This window comes from Phragmites australis, chromosome 21 (assembly GCF_958298935.1).
Source record: "Phragmites australis chromosome 21, lpPhrAust1.1, whole genome shotgun sequence".
NCBI lineage: Eukaryota > Viridiplantae > Streptophyta > Magnoliopsida > Poales > Poaceae > Phragmites > Phragmites australis.
In genome coordinates this window covers 303,918-318,957 of record NC_084941.1, presented here as the reverse complement: position 1 = coordinate 318,957, position 15,040 = coordinate 303,918, and the positions used below count along the sequence as shown (strand labels likewise).

At 43.6% G+C, this 15,040-nt stretch overlaps 2 protein-coding genes across 7 annotated transcripts; one reads left to right on the top strand and one right to left on the bottom strand.

The window, feature by feature from the left end:
• Positions 1–5,253: 5,253 nt before the first annotated feature.
• LOC133903011 (probable inactive shikimate kinase like 2, chloroplastic) lies at positions 5,254–8,564 on the top strand. The gene is made up of 8 exons (XM_062344344.1): positions 5,254–5,587; positions 6,605–6,795; positions 6,868–7,062; positions 7,301–7,362; positions 7,487–7,553; positions 7,620–7,738; positions 7,900–8,076; positions 8,308–8,564. Exons 1-8 carry the CDS (start codon positions 5,345–5,347, stop codon positions 8,415–8,417), a joined length of 1,164 nt encoding a protein of 387 aa, XP_062200328.1. The 5' UTR covers positions 5,254–5,344; the 3' UTR covers positions 8,418–8,564.
• Positions 8,565–8,753: 189 nt separating this feature from the next.
• LOC133903009 (probable inactive poly [ADP-ribose] polymerase SRO1) lies at positions 8,754–13,372 on the bottom strand. Of its 6 annotated transcripts, none has more exons than XM_062344338.1 (7): positions 13,005–13,371; positions 10,604–11,889; positions 10,030–10,271; positions 9,840–9,925; positions 9,360–9,542; positions 9,172–9,267; positions 8,754–9,009 (listed from the first exon to the last, which is right to left on the bottom strand). In XM_062344338.1, the coding sequence occupies exons 2-7, from the start codon at positions 11,710–11,712 to the stop codon at positions 8,953–8,955; spliced, it is 1,773 nt and encodes a 590-aa protein (XP_062200322.1). In that variant the 5' UTR covers positions 11,713–11,889; positions 13,005–13,371; the 3' UTR covers positions 8,754–8,952. The 6 variants fall into 6 exon arrangements, with proteins under 6 accessions (XP_062200322.1, XP_062200323.1, XP_062200325.1 ...); XM_062344339.1 differs by having other exon boundaries at positions 13,072–13,371; XM_062344341.1 differs by having other exon boundaries at positions 8,754–9,006; positions 13,005–13,370.
• Positions 13,373–15,040: the final 1,668 nt, after the last annotated feature.

Below are 15,040 nucleotides of genomic sequence, written 5' to 3'. Positions count from 1 at the left end.
ATTGTAATTTGAGTACTCATAGGGAGAGTGATTATGACGCGATCAGAGCCAACAATCATAGCATCGCATCCTGCGATTGTCAAAATATTTCCTTTACTATTTTTAGGAGTTTGAAAATATTTAGGCTCCCTTAGTATAGAGTTAGTGGTACAACTATCCACTAAGCACATTTCCTCTTCCATCGGATTATCTCCCGTAGACATCTATATAGAGAGATGGAAAATTTAATGTGAAATTCTTTATAGATATATAGAATACATACAACCTTATTTTAGTATCAATGTGCTGATATATTATTGGAATATACAATATAGTATATGATGACAACAACCTATTAGAACACAATGTAGGACATAGATATAACAATATCTAATTAATTGAGATCCTAATTGAGGTCTCCAAATAAGTTGTTGGAAGTAAATTTCATGATCATGTTGTCTGTGCTCTCAATATCCTCTTGCTGCAGCAGAGTGATGTTGTTGTCCAGTTCTGGAGGAACGCATTTGAACAACTTACCATCCTGGTGGTGTCAGGTTGAAGATTGAAATGAGCTCCATATCTTTCGCCTTAAGTTGATTGGCTTTGTCTAACGGACTTAAGGTAGAGATCAACCAAGTGCTTTGGGGTGCGACATTTCTTAAGTTTGTGGCTATAGCAACCACATTTACGACAAATATCAGATTTTTCTTTATTCTTCTTCAAAATGTCCTTCCCTTCTATGGAATTTTTTTATTCTTGTTGCGGTTCTTCTTGCCTTTGAAGTTCTTTTGGCGGAGTTTGTTGTTGTCAAACTTCTCGGTATTCCAAATATTAGAGTTAACTTCAGGTAAAGGGGTAGTGCATGTAGCGCCTGGTGATGATTCTTCAAAAAAAGTTCATCGTGATTTTCGGCCAGAAGTAAAGTGTGAATTAATTCAGAATAGTGCTGGTAGTTCCTAGTACGGTATTGTTGTTGCAAAGTTTTATCATTTTTTTTTTCACATCTGTGGAAGCTTTGTCACAAAATAACAATCTAAAGCAGATTTTGTGAACATTATGGTTATATTCTCCAATGGACTTAAAGTCCTAGAGGCGAATGTTGGACCACTCGCGTTGTGCTTCAAGCAATATGACTACCTTTTGTTGTTCATATCGCTCTTTGATTGAGTTTCATAGATCATGTGGATTTTCATCCATCAAATATTCAGATTTTAAATCTAGATAAAGATGGTGCCTTACGTAGTATACAACCTCATACTTGATTTGATCTTAAAGTGGCATATCGCCCTCTTGAGGAGGATTGATCACTGTTATGAGTCCGTGGGACGATAAACTTATCTTCATGTCTACTGCCCGCGTTCGATAGTTTTTGCCATCTAACTCGAGTCTGTCGAACTTGATGTTGGACATTTTGTCCTACAAATTAACTAATGATTGAATGAATTTACACTTTGGGTAAATTAAAGAATCATGGTAATTTTGTAATAATACAAAATTTGTAAAGTCCAGTTGAGACTTGAATTACATAGTGTAAACATCAAATTATGTTGCTAGCACATTGAAGGTAGTCACCAAATGGTATAGACCTATCAGTAGTTGGGGCATAATCTGTAACTAGCAATAGATGCTTTGAATCCCACTACTTTGTGTTATGCAAATTTTGTGTTAACACTTTGAAGGTAATCACCAAAATGGTGTAGACCTTTATTTAATTCATATTCAAATTGGGTACACTTGTTGAGGATAGTCACTATATGCAAAACATAGTATAGATCCCACAGTAGTACTTAGTTACTACCTTGTGTATGGCCAGTATGAGATATGAATTAAGGTAATCACCTAAAAAGGTGTAGACCTTGGTTCCAAATTTGACATTGGGTACGCACATTAAGGATAGTCACTATGTGTTAGACATAGCGTAGATATCGTAGTAGTATTAGAGTACTATCTTGTGTATGGCCAATATGCAAAGGTTTTAAACATTGTGTTATATCAAGTGGAAGAGTTAATCATTTAATTTGCATTAATAAATATTTTTGCAAGAAATAAAATTTCAATTGCAAAAATAAAGTTATAAACATAATTGTATGTCATAGGGAATGCACAAGGGCAAACACATGGAACATAACAAATTTCTAAATAAAACAGGGTCCGGAACATATATTTACAACATGAATCAATACTGAACATAATTATAGTTAAAGACAAGGGCTAAAACATAAATTGACAGTATTGTAAATAGGTAATATTAGATATGGCTATAATTATGAAGAAACTTGAGGAGTTTTTTGAAAAATTAGATAGTATACAGGAGGTCTCGGCCTGTGGGCCGAGGCAACTTGGGCTCTGACCTTTAAGGCCTTTCAGCCCAAGGCCCAGCCGGACATCCTCCTCCCCACGCCGTATAAAGGTGGTAGAGCTGGCGGTTAGGGTTCAACCCAAACCGCCCGCCACTTTGTAGCCGCCGCCTGTGCCGGAGACAAGCCGGAGAGGGGGAGGTTAGATCCAAGCCATGAAGGAGGGCGTGCCGCCGGAGAAGGGCCGGAATTGAGCTAGCCGTCTGTGTGGTGGTTGGCATGGTACACCATGGTGATGCCGCCTCCGTAGATGGGCCGGAGCCGAGCCGGCGGGATGGAGGCCGCATCGCCGGAGATGGGCTGGAGTCGAGTCGCCTACCGACAGAGATGGACTGAAGCATGTTTGTCCGGTGCCGCGACGGCTGCCGTAGAGCCTCCGATTGACGATTGATGGAGGCGCCAAATCCGATCCAGTCTAGATGGCGTCGTGCCGGTGAGGACGTCGATGAGGGGGTGCACCGCCCCTTCCCCCTGGCACGTGCACATGAAGGAGCCGAGCCCCTTCTCCAAGGCACCCTCAGAGGGGATGTCAGAGGCTGTAGTTGCCCACGACCCTGAGTGGAGGCCCGAATGACAATTGGCCACCGCCGTGGCGAATCGTCAGAGGATGCGGCTGGCCGGGGTAGCCACTGTTGATCTGACAGTCGAGGTCGGGGAGTCATGTCGTGTTGCCATCAAGCCTTTGGCTAAAGTGGATGGCGTGGCGACCATGGAGGCGGATGTTGAAGACTCATTGGAAAACACCTCGTCAACCTCAAAGCTGGAGTCGATGAAGGCCAGTGCGAAGGAGGATGACTCAGCTGGCGCGTTAAGGTCAATGCCTCGGGAAGAAGAGATGGGGCCATAGTCCGTCATTGCTCCAGGAAGGCTCCTGCCACGGCGCACTCGGAAGATCCAGTTGCGGCGAGCGATCGTTGCATTGGAAGGCTCGGGAACCATGTCTGCCATTTCAGTAAAGGATCCAGTGGCTGGTAGTGGATTAGAGAGAGCGGCATTGGTTCTTGGAGGAAACAACGAAGTGTATTCAGGGGAGTACAACCAAATGCGCTCCTCCGGATCCTCGTCCTCCGAGGAAGACACCACCACTGTTGGAGAGTTGAAGAGAGGAGGAGCGTTGAAGAGAGGAGCAGCACCATGGCATGCTGCCATCATTGGCGGTGGTCCGGAGTCAACCGTCGTCGTGTTGGGAGCCGTTGCCGTGAAGGATCTCAAGCCATTGGTCAGTGCTACAGACGCCCGAACTCTAAAAGAGTAAGGTGGCATGGGTAGCGAGGTCGGTGGCAGTGAGAGCGATGGCCAGACGATAGGAGAGGCTGCCACATGTGTTGCAGCCTGTGGAGGACTGTTGTGGCGGCCAAAACCATGATGAGCAGCACCTCAGTGCGGATGACGGTGTGGTCGATGAGGGCGAGGACGACATGACAGGACAATGATGACGACGTGCGAAGATGCTGGTATGCCATGGATTGGGCAAAACAGGTTCGCCATGGAGTGCTCACCATCTGGGAGAGGCCTTCTTGCCTCTCTGTTGGTGTTTGTTGTCTGGCCGGATGGCCTCCTTCTCGCGAATGCTCAGTGGTGAACTACATGCTGATAACGTGTTTGAAATGATTGATAGTAGATCGAGAGAAATGTAATCCTTGTATTCATTGATGAATTGAGTTTACAATATATAGACATTGAACAGACGGGATTGCACCCGTTGGGATGTCGGTCACCCAACGGGTGCCTTTCCAAGGTTAACTGCCTAATGCAGTTATATCTCTAATTACATGATAATTGAGCATTTTATTTACAACAAATACGCCAGAGCGATGTTACAATTTGATTTCAGATGAGATCTAAAGAAAGAAGATATTATCTATTAATTTTTTATAATCTTTCTTTATGTTTATTAGTAAATTATTTGATTTTTAGAGATTTTTATTGGATGAGAGGATAGTAGAAAAAGATATGACGTGAGAATTTAACTCGTGTTTTATATAATAGAAATTTATGTGTGGAATTATGAATATGGGTCAATGAGAAGAAGACGAGTTACCAAATGGAAAAAAGAAAGCTCTCCACACACTGATTGACAGCCTGGGAAGAGCAATCCCCACCAATGAGTGAGAGCTCCTAAACAGTAGCTAGACCTTGTTTTCTTCCTCGCCGGTTAGATCTGGCCCCTCCCTTCCTTCTCCAGCTTGTGGCCCGCGTCATGACGGGTGAGGGACCCTTCCTTTGTATAGTAGTAGTGCTAGTTTTAGTAGTAGTAGGTTAATCCGAGCTCTCCTCTCCGGTGTTTGCCGACCATCGCCGCCGTTTTAGTGTCGATTTGTTCTTCTCAGACGCTGGTAAGGATCTGAATATATGTATTATGTTGTCCCTTGTGGTTGTAGTTAGATGCCTTTTGATGCCATCCCCGTTGGCTTCCTCCTCGGCGGGTGTATCCCCCCCCCCCCCCTCTTTTCTTTGTTGCTATGGTTATTATGTTGCCTTTGAGTGAATCGAAAGTTTGGGCCGCCATGGTTGCAGATCTTCTTCATCAAAGCTTTTGACGGTGTATGCAGAAGCCAGGTTGATCACAGGCTGTTGTCTCTGCTGATCCCCGGCGGGCATTGAAAACTACCTCCGTTCTTCTGGAACAACGAAGACCTACTTGCTCCTTCTTACACCGAGGTCGTCGGTGATGACGACCATGCGGGTCCCGAGCTCATCTCGGGAGTGTTCCCGGCAGCGGCATGAAACTCATCCTCATCTTAGCTGCTGCTGTGATCTCATGGATCACGATGTAAATTTTGTTTCTTGAGTGCCTATTATATTAGTTTCAAGGGCCTTTCCGTATATGGGCCTTTCTATAAAAGAGGCTATGTAGTGACAACATCCCCACCTAACCCTCTGGGGCGTATTTCCTTAAAAAAAAAAAAGGAAAAAAGACGGTCCAGGGCCCAGCCCAACACACCCCATCCACCTCATCTTCTTCTCGACAGGGCAGGCAGACCTCAGTCCTCAGACTCGACTCTACCATGCTGGTAGAGGCAGCTACCATGGCCGCTTGCTCCTCCATCCCCTGCTCCTTCCCTGCAAAGGCAAACCCTCCCCAGCGCAGCCGCCACAATGTCTTCATCCCTCGTATCCCTCTCCTTCCAGTCCCTGCTCCGCCGTTTCGTCAGTCTCGCTCCCCGTTTCCCGCCGCCTCCCTGCCGGCGAGCCGCCTCCGCCCCAGAGCCTCCGTGTCCGCGTCAGCCGCCCCACACAAGGACTACGAGGCAAGCCACCTTGCTCTTACTGTGTAATAGTACTAGTCTCTTCTTGGGGATTGCTTACTTGTTTGACTGCTACCTTATCTGCTGATGCGCGACTGGCCGAGCACTCTGCTCGCGCCAAGCACCAAATTCCGTCATCTCACTACTCCCGATTGCCTCATTTTCTGTTTACCAATACCAATGTCTGCGCAGCATAATCTTGGCACCCCTTCCCTCTCATTACAAATTGTTACTATCACCTCAGTCTGCATGATGTGCTACAATGAGCTCAGAATTAATCCAAGTCTTGAAGAAATGACTTCCTACTTCATCCCTGTCCATGATCAATATATTTTCTGCAAGCATGTCTCCACCAAAATTACATCTACTAATTGAGATAGTCAGTAGTGACCAAAAAGACAACGGTGAAGGGTGGCCAGGCATTATATTTAACAAGATGGAAGTTAGTCATGCTCTCCTGTGGTTGATTACTATGTGATTCTGAGATAGGTTCAGAGCATCCAAGCCCCTCCTCCAGCTTTTGTTTTCGAGCTTTCCTTTCGCTTGCAGTATTATCCCCTAATTTACCGTTTCTCTCCCATGTAGATATACTATTGCAGACTACAGGGAACATAAGTGCAGGATGCAATCGAATCAAACAAAATAACTACAAATATAATTTTGTAGATCATTTGGAGTTGACTATGGAAATGCATACCTGGAATAAAATTTTGTAGAAGCCCTTTGTAACTCCTCTATAGCACCACATTAGCCGGCTTTATGTGCAAGCTTTCCCACCCATGGTAGTTTTCATTTGTTTACCATGAACATAGTACTTCCACTGGAAATTATGATATTACAAAGTAGTGCTTAACTGGGAGATGGTAACAATATTTTTCAAAATTTTATAGGAGTTTCTACGTATACATTCTATTGGCTAACGTGCTAAGAATAACTTCCTGCTGTTAATCCATGTCATCCTATACAATCTCTATTGGAGAATATGATGCTTAAATAATCAGCTGGTATTTACCTCTATAGTTCACTGATGGCAACGGAGAAGTGGAGCTGAGGCTGGACATCGGAAAACTTGGCATTGAGAGTTCAAGAGATGTTTTTGTTGATGTTGATGATACATCTCTATTGATCAGAGCCAAGTCTGACGGGACACTGAGGACTCTCATGAATGCTAAAACACTGTTTGATAGGATTAAGTCTTCCGAGACTATATGGTATGTATCAGTCATATAGTATTGCACTCTTACTTGTAAGTGCATATTTATTTACATATTTCAATGTCATAGGTTCATCGATGAGGATCAATTGGTGGTGAATCTAAAGAAAGTCGAAGAAGAGTTGAAATGGCCCGACATTGATGAATCTTGGGAGTCCCTCACTTCTGGGATCACCCAGTTATTGATGGGGATCAGCGTCCACATTGTTGGTGATTCCACAGACATTAATGAGGCGGTTGCTAAAGAGATCGCCGAGGGCATTGGGTGTGTGCTTCTTATTTCTTTATCACTTCTACTTTAACTGCTGTCCAATTAGATATCATGTTGTGCAAATTGCATTGTGCTTTGGGATACAGCATTGTACTCCATTAGTAAAACTTTTCAGCACGCAACATATAAATTGGTGAACTTGGTGATCTACTCGTGAATTTACTGTCACATTTGTTCTTCTTTAGCAGATAAAAGCCTCTGAAATGTGTCTCCGTATTTCTTGACGTTGCAGGTATCTTCCAGTTAGCACAAGTGAGCTGCTGGAACGTGCCACTCAAAAGTCTTTGGATACATGTAGCATTCTTTCCTTATTTCATTGATAAAACTGCAATCATTCCGTTTTTAGACTTGAGTGAAATGAGTCTAGTCGTGCATAGTTGATGCTATGGCAGCTAGCTAATGAAATAGTTGCTTGTAGGGGTGGCTTCGGAAGGAGTGGACTCTGTAGCTGAAGCGGAATCTGTTGTCCTGGAAAGCCTTAGCAGGTTGCTTTTTTGAGCTTCTTGGTTGATCATATTGCAAAGATTTGCTAAAGGATATGTGCGTTGCAGCCATGTCCGCACTGTAGTGGCGACTCTAGGGGGCAAGCAAGGAGCAGCTAGCAGATTTGACAAATGGCAGTACCTTCATTCTGGGTTTACGGTTTGGCTGTCAGTGTCTGACGCTAGCGGTAAGGAATTGAAGCCTTTTTGTTGCAATACATTGATTGATCTGGAGATTTCATTTCATTTCTTCTCTTCTATCTAATATAATCGCCCACATGGTGGCTTTAAAAAAAATTTACCTTGAGACTTGAGATGTTCTCCTGGGACCTGGGGGTGTGTTATGCAGATGAAGCTTCTGCCAGAGAGGAAGCCCGAAGAAGTGTCAGTTCTGGAAGCGTTGCTTACGCAAAGGCGGACGTGGTGGTGAAGCTGGGCGGATGGGACCCGGAGTACACGCGAGCTGTTGCGCAGGGCTGCCTTGTTGCACTAAAGCAGCTAACCTTAGCAGACAAGAAGTTAGCAGGTACTGACTGACTGACTGATCCCTTGTAGTCCTGGCTGGGAAAGATTACCATTGTGAGAAAGAGACTTTCTCAAGATCGCACCCAGTAGTCCTGGCTGCGAGAGATTACCATTGCATTGCATCATAATAAAACGTAGTAATTAGCAATAACAAGTGTTGTAATGCAGGGCTGGCGTTCTAGTATAGACAAGAGTAGAATTCTTCTAATGTACACGACTCATGTCATGGCAGGGAAGAAGAGCCTCTACATCAGGCTAGGTTGCAGAGGGGATTGGCCCAACATCGAGCCTCCAGGCTGGGACCCTGAATCATCGGACGGGACCCCACCCACCACCGTCTGATCATCTAATCCATCTGGTGCCCAGTAATAAGAATTATAGGGATGGGTTTGATCATCTTTTGTTAGCCTGACACAGGAATTCATTATTTACTTGAATCCGTCATTGACCGTTGTGTAACTTTTTAACTCAATGCGGACTATTTGTTGAGGTGCGAGTGTGTGAAGAACTACATGCAACCCTAGACTATGTTTAAGCGGGCTGGCTTTGGATGGGGAGAAACCCTGCAGCACTTGCAGTACGTGAGAAACAGGAGAAACGCAGTAGGCATATACTCATCGAGAATTAATTTACAAGACAAGCATTATCAATATCCAACTCCTTCGAAAAGGGGGAACATGAAGGCAAACAAGAAGCATTTTCTCTTATAACTTTAATCCACATTGCAACGAAAAACAGGTGATAGAAATCTTCACCATGCATAAGTCCTACGACGGAAAAGAACAACCCGCAGCAGCCAGACACAGACGCAAACGGCACAAAGTTTTTATGTCATGTCGGCCAGTTCTCTCTTGGTAGCCTTCCTTGCCCACCGACTTCACGGTTTCGCCACCGATGCGTTTGGTGCCTCACGCCTCCCCACTGGAGGTAACTGCTGCCGCACAAACACAAAGGGGGGAAACTTTCCTCAGAAAACAGCGTGTGAACAACCACATGATGAAACTACTGCTGTTCCGCTAAACATACTTTGGCTAACATGGTTTCCACACGAACCAAGACCATCAAGGGAAGTACAAGGAAGTGGAAGGGTGTAGACCTTATCTTGGAGCCGCATTATTGTCGATATCAGCACTCTGTCACCAACTACATGCCTCAGCTTCTTTACTAGTTCAGCTCGGCTTATTTTCTTGCTCTGGTATGCAAATATAAGTCAGTTGGGATATACACAGAAAGGTACGGCGGATTCATTTGAGAAAAATAATACCAACAGACCAGGAATCAGACCTTGAATTCTTCATAACAACTAATAACCAGGTCCATATTCTCAGGAGATACTTTTGTCGAAATTGCTGCAAACAACATGGAGAAAGGCATCCAAGGTGAGTTTGGAGCCCTTTCCATTGAATCTCCTAGCATGGGGGCTGCGAAAGGACCTCCCGATGCTGGAGATGCCTGAAGGTTCATCTCCTGCTTGTGCATAAAAAGATGAGGTTAACTGATGCTTTAACTCACTCCAAACATAACACAGCTTGGTTTCAAAAGGAAACTTATCATATTTGGAGATTTCTATCATAGATAAAGACTAATCAGCTCGAAGTTATAATCTCAATAACGCAATCACATGTCAATTGTTGAGTCAAGTCACTCAATCTGAATTACTGCACGCTCTTGCTGCTCCAACAGTGGAACTTGTCTGTATGAGAATAGAAGTTGACTCTAGTGTGACAGTACTGTCTTGTTAATACCCCATGTAAAGCATCTTACCTCTGACATACAGTCAGGTGAACTAGAACTCAAGACCAGTGAAAGATCAGACGAATAGTGACAATCTTCTTGTGTGACGAGGGAATCTGGCACAGAAAAGGCGAAGTAATGAGAATAAGGGTTACCACAGACCAAGAACTATACGAGCTAAAAACTAAAAAAAAATGACATAATAGTTGTGATTAGTTACCTTTCGTTTTAGAAGGCAATTTGATGGTGACTACAAACTCAGAATAGATGTGACTATTCAGATTCATATCCCACACAATGTAATGTTGTGGATTTTTAAGGTCATCTACTCCACTATCAAAATAGTCATTACTAGGTCGGTGCTGCTTAGATCCATGGTGAACTATTTCTATGTTCCCCATTATAACACGGCACAACATCATATGGACAATGCCATTTTCATCAACATCAGAGAAATTCACACTGCAGAAAGTAATACAAATATTGAATTTTGCATCGGTTAGAGAAAGGGGAAAAACTTGGTAAGGAATGAGGAAAAGAAAATGAAGCAGTAATTAAAAGCTGACATCTAAAAAACGTGTCAACATCATGTCACTGAAAAGAAAATAATGAATCCAGGAAGGTGTGAACAGCTAAGAAACATAGATGTGGAGATAACAGAACGTGCAAACAGCTAAGAAACATAGATGTGGAGCTAACAGAGTTAGCTATCCACAATAATTAGATAAAAAAAAGGAGAATCCTAACAATAAAGTTAGGTTTTGTAAGGAACACTTCATAGATTAATAACATACCAGGTATCAGAACGATTTGCTGGTGCAAGGAGGGTGCCATTTCCATAGGCTGGATACTTAACGGGCTTATGAACTTGCAAGGTGCCATTCAGCATCATTTCATGCACAGTGTTTTTAGAGCAAGCAAGCCATGCATAACGGACATTTGCATTTCCACGGAGACATCCAGTAACCTGCACCTGCTTTTTGTGAAGATGGTAACGGACCTGTCCGCAATCATCCAGTAATGGAGTTCTGTAGATCCCAATGATGTCCTTGGATCCAATAACAGCACCCATCCTCTGCAGCAACAATTTCTCCACAGCTTCGCTAGTGTGTTGAGCACGTGACAGCTCACCCAGCTTAGCTTGTTGTTGCAGTAAATTAAAGGCTGTAGGCAACAAAGTGCATGGCTCATTTTCTCCAATAGCTTCTACTTCACAATATTTCTTTCCTGTGGCACACTTTTCAACCCTAGCTCTCTTAGGACTCGAGATGTCTTCAGTACTGGACTCAAAGTTAGAGCTTTCTGCAGAACTTTCTGATGTTTCGAGCTGGCCATTCACTTCTCGTGTCCCATTTGGCTCAACACTAACATACTCATGGTTTCTGTTGCCAAAATCTTTCTTCCTAAATAATTTCTGATCTTGCAGAAACGTTTCCGGGAAGTAGCCCTTTCCATTTTCATCAATCCAGGCTATCGGCCTCTGGAGACCTGTCTTTGAATCTATAAATGCCATATGCACAAAATCCAGTAAAAATAGCTGGTTCTCACATCCTATTTCTGTGATTGTCTTTTTCGCCCTGAAGTCAACTTGGGCCAACTTGACAATTTTTTCTGGAAAGTCTTTCCAGTCACCACCTTGGCAGAGTAGAATACGCTTAGGTAGTGCGCTATTCATGAAGCTATTGTAGCTCTGCAGAATCTGTTTGTTTAGGTGGCACACAACTTTTGCCTTGCGGTCTTGATCAACATGAAACCTAATAGCAGAGTCGTTGGCAGGACGCTGATGCAATTCAGAGTTGTGGCAGACATCAGCATGGTCTGCAGCAGGGCTGTCCCGCTTTCTCTTGAGACTACTTATGTTCCTTCCACATTTACCCAATACCTTTTCGTTCATCGTAGCCATTATTGCTAGCAGAAATGAACAACAACCAGAAACTAATTCCTCCAACCAAACTAAACCTGAACAAGTCTACTATTTACACTAATCTAGTAGAAAAGCTGCTGAAGATACTCAAATTCCTTATCGACAAGGCTAAAACCAAAAATAGTAGGATCAGAAAGGAGAAAAGGCAGAGTGGTCCTGAAAAGGGAAAATTAGCGGATATTAATAAGCGATGCACGATATATTGTTGCTGTCTTTCAAAGATACAGTGGGAAAATCAGGAGTACAGCAGACCACTCAGAAAAGGAAGAACTGCAATATTAATGTGTCAGTAAAAGATCCAAAAAAAGATCACTTTCTACGTTGTTCCCAGCTGTTATATTAATGTGCCAGTGACGAATAGATGGTAAATTTGAAGATTTCTTTTGGCGTGATTGCGCAACAAGGGTCCTTCCATGCAAAATAAGTCCATGAAATTCCACAAAGGGGACAAGGGTGTCTTGCACTTTTGAGACGGATAGACAAGCTGCAACTTCTCATTGTATCAATCATGAGCCAAGGAAGTAGAGTAACAGGCAGAAAGAGAGAACACATAATGGCCCTACTCCTCTATAGATACCATGGTTCTCCAACTAGTATATTGAATAATGAATTAATTAAGCACTGATGTTCTCTTTCATGCCTCGAACTTAATCGTCAATAATCGATTTAAGTGAACAGCGAGAACGAAAATTTGTTTCCTATACCAAGTATCCATAGCAGATGATGGAGCGGTAAAAGTAACAAATGCATATGCTGCATAGCGTAAAATTCACCAGAATCATCATGCAACTAACACCTTAGGAATCTAAATCCACTCACTTTCCACATGTACTGTCAGCCACACGCATGAACAGGCAAGATTTTCAGGAATAATAAAGTATAATTAACAGAACTGCGACCACACGCCCAAAAGTTGCAAGTTTGACAAGTCAACAATACGTCGAATTAACTCGGTAATCTTTAATCACCTTCAGACCACAGCGATCGGCTTCTCGATCGCACATAAGGCCCCGTCTGCCACGGCTCCAGATCCAAAATTTCTTGAATCTGGTCAAACCTAGCTCCAAAAAATCTTGAATCTGGAGCTGAGGGTGAACTGAGGGTATTTAATTGAGCCATCTGGTTTTTATTTTGAACTAAAAACAAAAGTTTAAATCACTTTATTTTATCATACAAGCTACGCTAAAATAAAAATAGAATCGAATAAACAATCCTTACAGAGCAAAAAAAAAAAAAAAAAAAACTCCAGATCGAACAGATATACAACTTACAAGGGGATCATCTGTCCCGAGCAATCAGTCAGTCAGACAAGCAGATCCGCCGATCGTCGACGCTTACCTAGCGGCGGCGTTAGCAGGGGCGACGGCGGACGAAGCCGTTATCTTCATCTCTCCCGATCCGATCCCTTTTGCCCCCCCTAGGACTCCCCTAAGGACCCCACTTTAACCCCGGCTATGGCAGGAAGCGGAGGTTCTCGGCGCTGCTTCTCTTGCCGGCGAGATTATTTGACGGTGAGAGCAGAGCAAATGAAATCACGCGGAGGCGGAGGCGGAGGCGGGGGGGCGAAGGCGAGAGGAACGCGGGGAGGCGTGCGGCGGTGGAATTATTTGGGAGGAAGGCAGATGAGGTCCACGCCTTTGTCGTGTCTGCCCCCCCACTTATTCTATTCCACTCCACCCACCGTCCAAAGCTCTCCGACACGTGGGCCCGGGCCCCACCTAGCCGACTCGGATGCCAATGCGGGCCCCACACAGTTTTCCTTGCGCCGTAAGCAAAATGGCCCGTCGGACGGTTCACACCGGCGGTCAACGGTCTCCGCGCCAACCGTATATTATTATTGGATCGGGTGGCTTCTAATTTAAGCATAATTCCTTCATGTTTATTCATGCGCCTACTGTATATATGCTTCACAGATCTCTGGAAACATATGCTCATGTCATCGGAGATTTACTTAACTAATAATGATGCTTCTGTATCCAGAAAGAGTATATGTGTGGAGTATGCTCCCACGTCCATTTCTCAACGTAAGCAAATTCAATAGGATTCGATCTAAAAAAAATCATCTTTCATGTAATAACAAGTGTTCACTCTCTTCTCTTCAATCTAACCATTGGATCACAGAACGGATGACATAGATAAAATCTCACAAGAATCTTTCTGAATATAATACTATAGAATTTACTTTCCTTCTCGCTCGCTCAGCGTCGACACCGGCACGGCCGTTCTGGCTCGGGTGGCCGCTATGACACCAAAGCCAATGGATATAGCCCGTCTTCGCCTGCTCCACGCGTGCTTTTGAGCTTAGGTCGATGCCGCACCCTTGTTGCGAAGAGCCCTCTGCCCAAAGCATCCCTCATCCCGACGAAGAGACCACCAACAATCTCCCATGCAATCTTAGGGCTGTTGCAACAGGAGCAAAGCATCTTAGGGCTCTAGTTTTTTTTTTAAACGCCGGGTCCTCTTTTTGGAGGTTTTCTTGGAGCTTTTGACGGGACGTGCATCCCGCGCAGCCTCCGTGGCTCGAACGCAGGTGGCTCAGGAGGAGAGCTCCTGCTCCCTCTGTCACTGCCCCTTAGGGCTCTAATTGATATTCCTTTCAGCGAGAAATTAGTTACGGTTCTAATTTCTCTTGGTTGCTCCCTTAGTTGTGAGTAATCGTGAGTAATCGATTAGTATTTGCGTTCTAGCGCATGTATCTACTTTCTCTTTATTAATATAAGCCGGCATGTCAGATCGTTAAAAAGATTTACAGAACTAATATACGAAGTTGCAATCCAAATTGCACCTAATATATCTGTTTCAGGTGAATTTCTACTCCATAGCTTGGCGGCTAAGGAAAACTTATTCAACCTTTTTGTTGCATTAGATTCTAAAGTGGCACTAGCTTTCTCAAATGCTATCTTGCGGCTACAAAATATTTTTGTTCGGTGACTTTGTGAACTAACCTTGGGTCATCACAATTAACTTTATTTGATTTGAGATCTTGTGTATACACGGTGGTTTGCTATGAATGAATAGTATTTCTATCTCAGTTGCATATAGGCTAAGTCATAGTTTACCTAATAATCTTTGATTTTCAAAGGTTGAAAATCTTCTTAGTCTTAGCGCAAAATCAAGTAGAGACAATGTTGATAGATCATTCATATAATCACGAGTCTCGTACCATGTCTTGTCATAGCTAGCACTAAGCTCGTGAGGTGTAACCATACCCTCTACCATACACTATTTTTGTGCGATGGTTTGTAAATAGACATACTTTGTTGTAGTTTCTGTAATTTTCTTGACATTTCCATTAGAAAATCATCAA

Bases quoted from the DNA above. Each gene is read 5' to 3' on its own strand.
- LOC133903009 (XM_062344338.1), bottom strand. From the start codon at position 11,712: ATGGCTACGATGAACGAAAAGGTATTGGGTAAATGTGGAAGGAACATA. The intron at 9,543-9,839 runs GTAAGATGCTTT...ATGCACAAGCAG, and splicing joins CACCTGACTGTATGTCAGAG to GAGATGAACCTTCAGGCATC. The intron at 9,268-9,359 runs GTCTGATTCCTG...TTTGCATACCAG, and splicing joins GTTGTTATGAAGAATTCAAG to AGCAAGAAAATAAGCCGAGC.
- LOC133903011 (XM_062344344.1), top strand. From the start codon at position 5,345: ATGCTGGTAGAGGCAGCTACCATGGCCGCTTGCTCCTCCATCCCCTGC. The intron at 7,363-7,486 runs GTAGCATTCTTT...AGTTGCTTGTAG, and splicing joins TCAAAAGTCTTTGGATACAT to GGGTGGCTTCGGAAGGAGTG. The intron at 8,077-8,307 runs GTACTGACTGAC...ATGTCATGGCAG, and splicing joins AGCAGACAAGAAGTTAGCAG to GGAAGAAGAGCCTCTACATC.